The sequence below is a fragment of the Nannospalax galili genome, unplaced genomic scaffold (genome assembly GCF_000622305.1).
Source record: "Nannospalax galili isolate Female #2095 unplaced genomic scaffold, S.galili_v1.0 scaffold1241, whole genome shotgun sequence".
In the NCBI taxonomy this organism is placed as follows: domain Eukaryota; kingdom Metazoa; phylum Chordata; class Mammalia; order Rodentia; family Spalacidae; genus Nannospalax; species Nannospalax galili.
In genome coordinates, this window is record NW_008343658.1 from 149,431 (window position 1) to 150,692 (window position 1,262).

The 1,262-nt window shown below is 38.7% G+C and overlaps 1 protein-coding gene across 1 annotated transcript in view; it reads left to right on the forward strand.

The window, feature by feature from the left end:
• The window catches only part of LOC103739533 (olfactory receptor 6C74-like), a 1,624-nt gene extending 735 nt beyond the window's left edge, over positions 1–889 (forward strand). Inside the window, 1 exon segment of the mRNA XM_008839946.2 lies at positions 1–889. Within this exon segment, the coding sequence (XP_008838168.2) occupies positions 1–889 (889 nt within the window).
• Positions 890–1,262: the final 373 nt, after the last annotated feature.

The window sequence follows — 1,262 nt, forward strand, 5'->3', positions numbered from 1 at the left end:
TATTTTTGCAATTCTGTTTTTCAATTATATCTTGAGCCTCATGGGGAACTTAGTCATCATCCTCCTCACGCTGCTGGATCTTTGCCTAAAGACTCCAATGTATTTCTTCCTCCGAAACTTCTCCTTCTTAGAAATTGCTTTCACATCCGCCTGCATCCCTCGGTATCTGATGAGCATTCTCACTGGAGACAGAACAATTCCCTACAATGCTTGTGCAGCCCAGGTTTTCTTCTTTTTTCTATTATTAATCACAGAGTTTTACCTCCTGGCCGCCATGTCTTATGACCGCTATGTGGCCATCTGCAAACCTCTGCATTACCCAGTCATCATGAACAGCAAAGTGTGCCACCTGCTTGTTCTCTGCTCCTGGGGAACTGGGTTCTTATCCATCTTCCCCCCCTTGCTCTTGGGACTAAAACTGGATTTCTGTGCTTCCAAAACAATAGACCACTTCCTATGTGACATTCCTCCTGTCCTGCAGCTGTCTTGCACAGACACACGTTTCTTAGAATTGCTTGCATTTGTCATAGCTGTGATGACCCTTATCATCACCTTGATCTTGGTGATCCTCTCCTACACACTCATCATCAAAACCATTCTCAAATTCCCTTCATCTCAACAACGAAAAAAGGCCTTTTCTACCTGCTCTTCCCACATGGTTGTTGTCTCTATCACGTATGGGAGTTGTATCTTCATGTATGTGAAAACATCAGCAAAGGAAAGAGTGACTTTAAATAAGAGTGTATCTGTGCTGAACACATCTGTGACTCCTTTGCTAAACCCTTTCATTTACACTCTAAGAAACAAGCAGGTGAAAGAAGCTTTCACACATACTCTTCGCAAATTTAGTTCCTTTCAAAATTTTGATGCAAGATTTAGATTTAAATGATATGCTATTGGGACATTAATGAAAAAATGGAATACTACTGTCAGTTATATCAGTTATGATCTATGATATTTCTCTTGTTGAGTATCTAAATCATATGAATTATTCTAATGTGGTCTATCATCTTCTTTCTGAGAAGATTTTCTAAACCACTAGGACTAACTGTTTTCTTCATTAACTATATTTAATTCTACCTTTACCTTGTTGATTTTCTTATTTTATTGAAATTTTTTCTTTTTCATACACTATAAGTTGATGGTATTTAGATTCCCCCCACAAAATAAGGCAAAATAAGATCTATCAAGTATAATTTGTGTCCCCAATTGACCTTCAGTGTGGGTGCATCTATGGGAGCTTGGATAACCTTCTCAGAGTC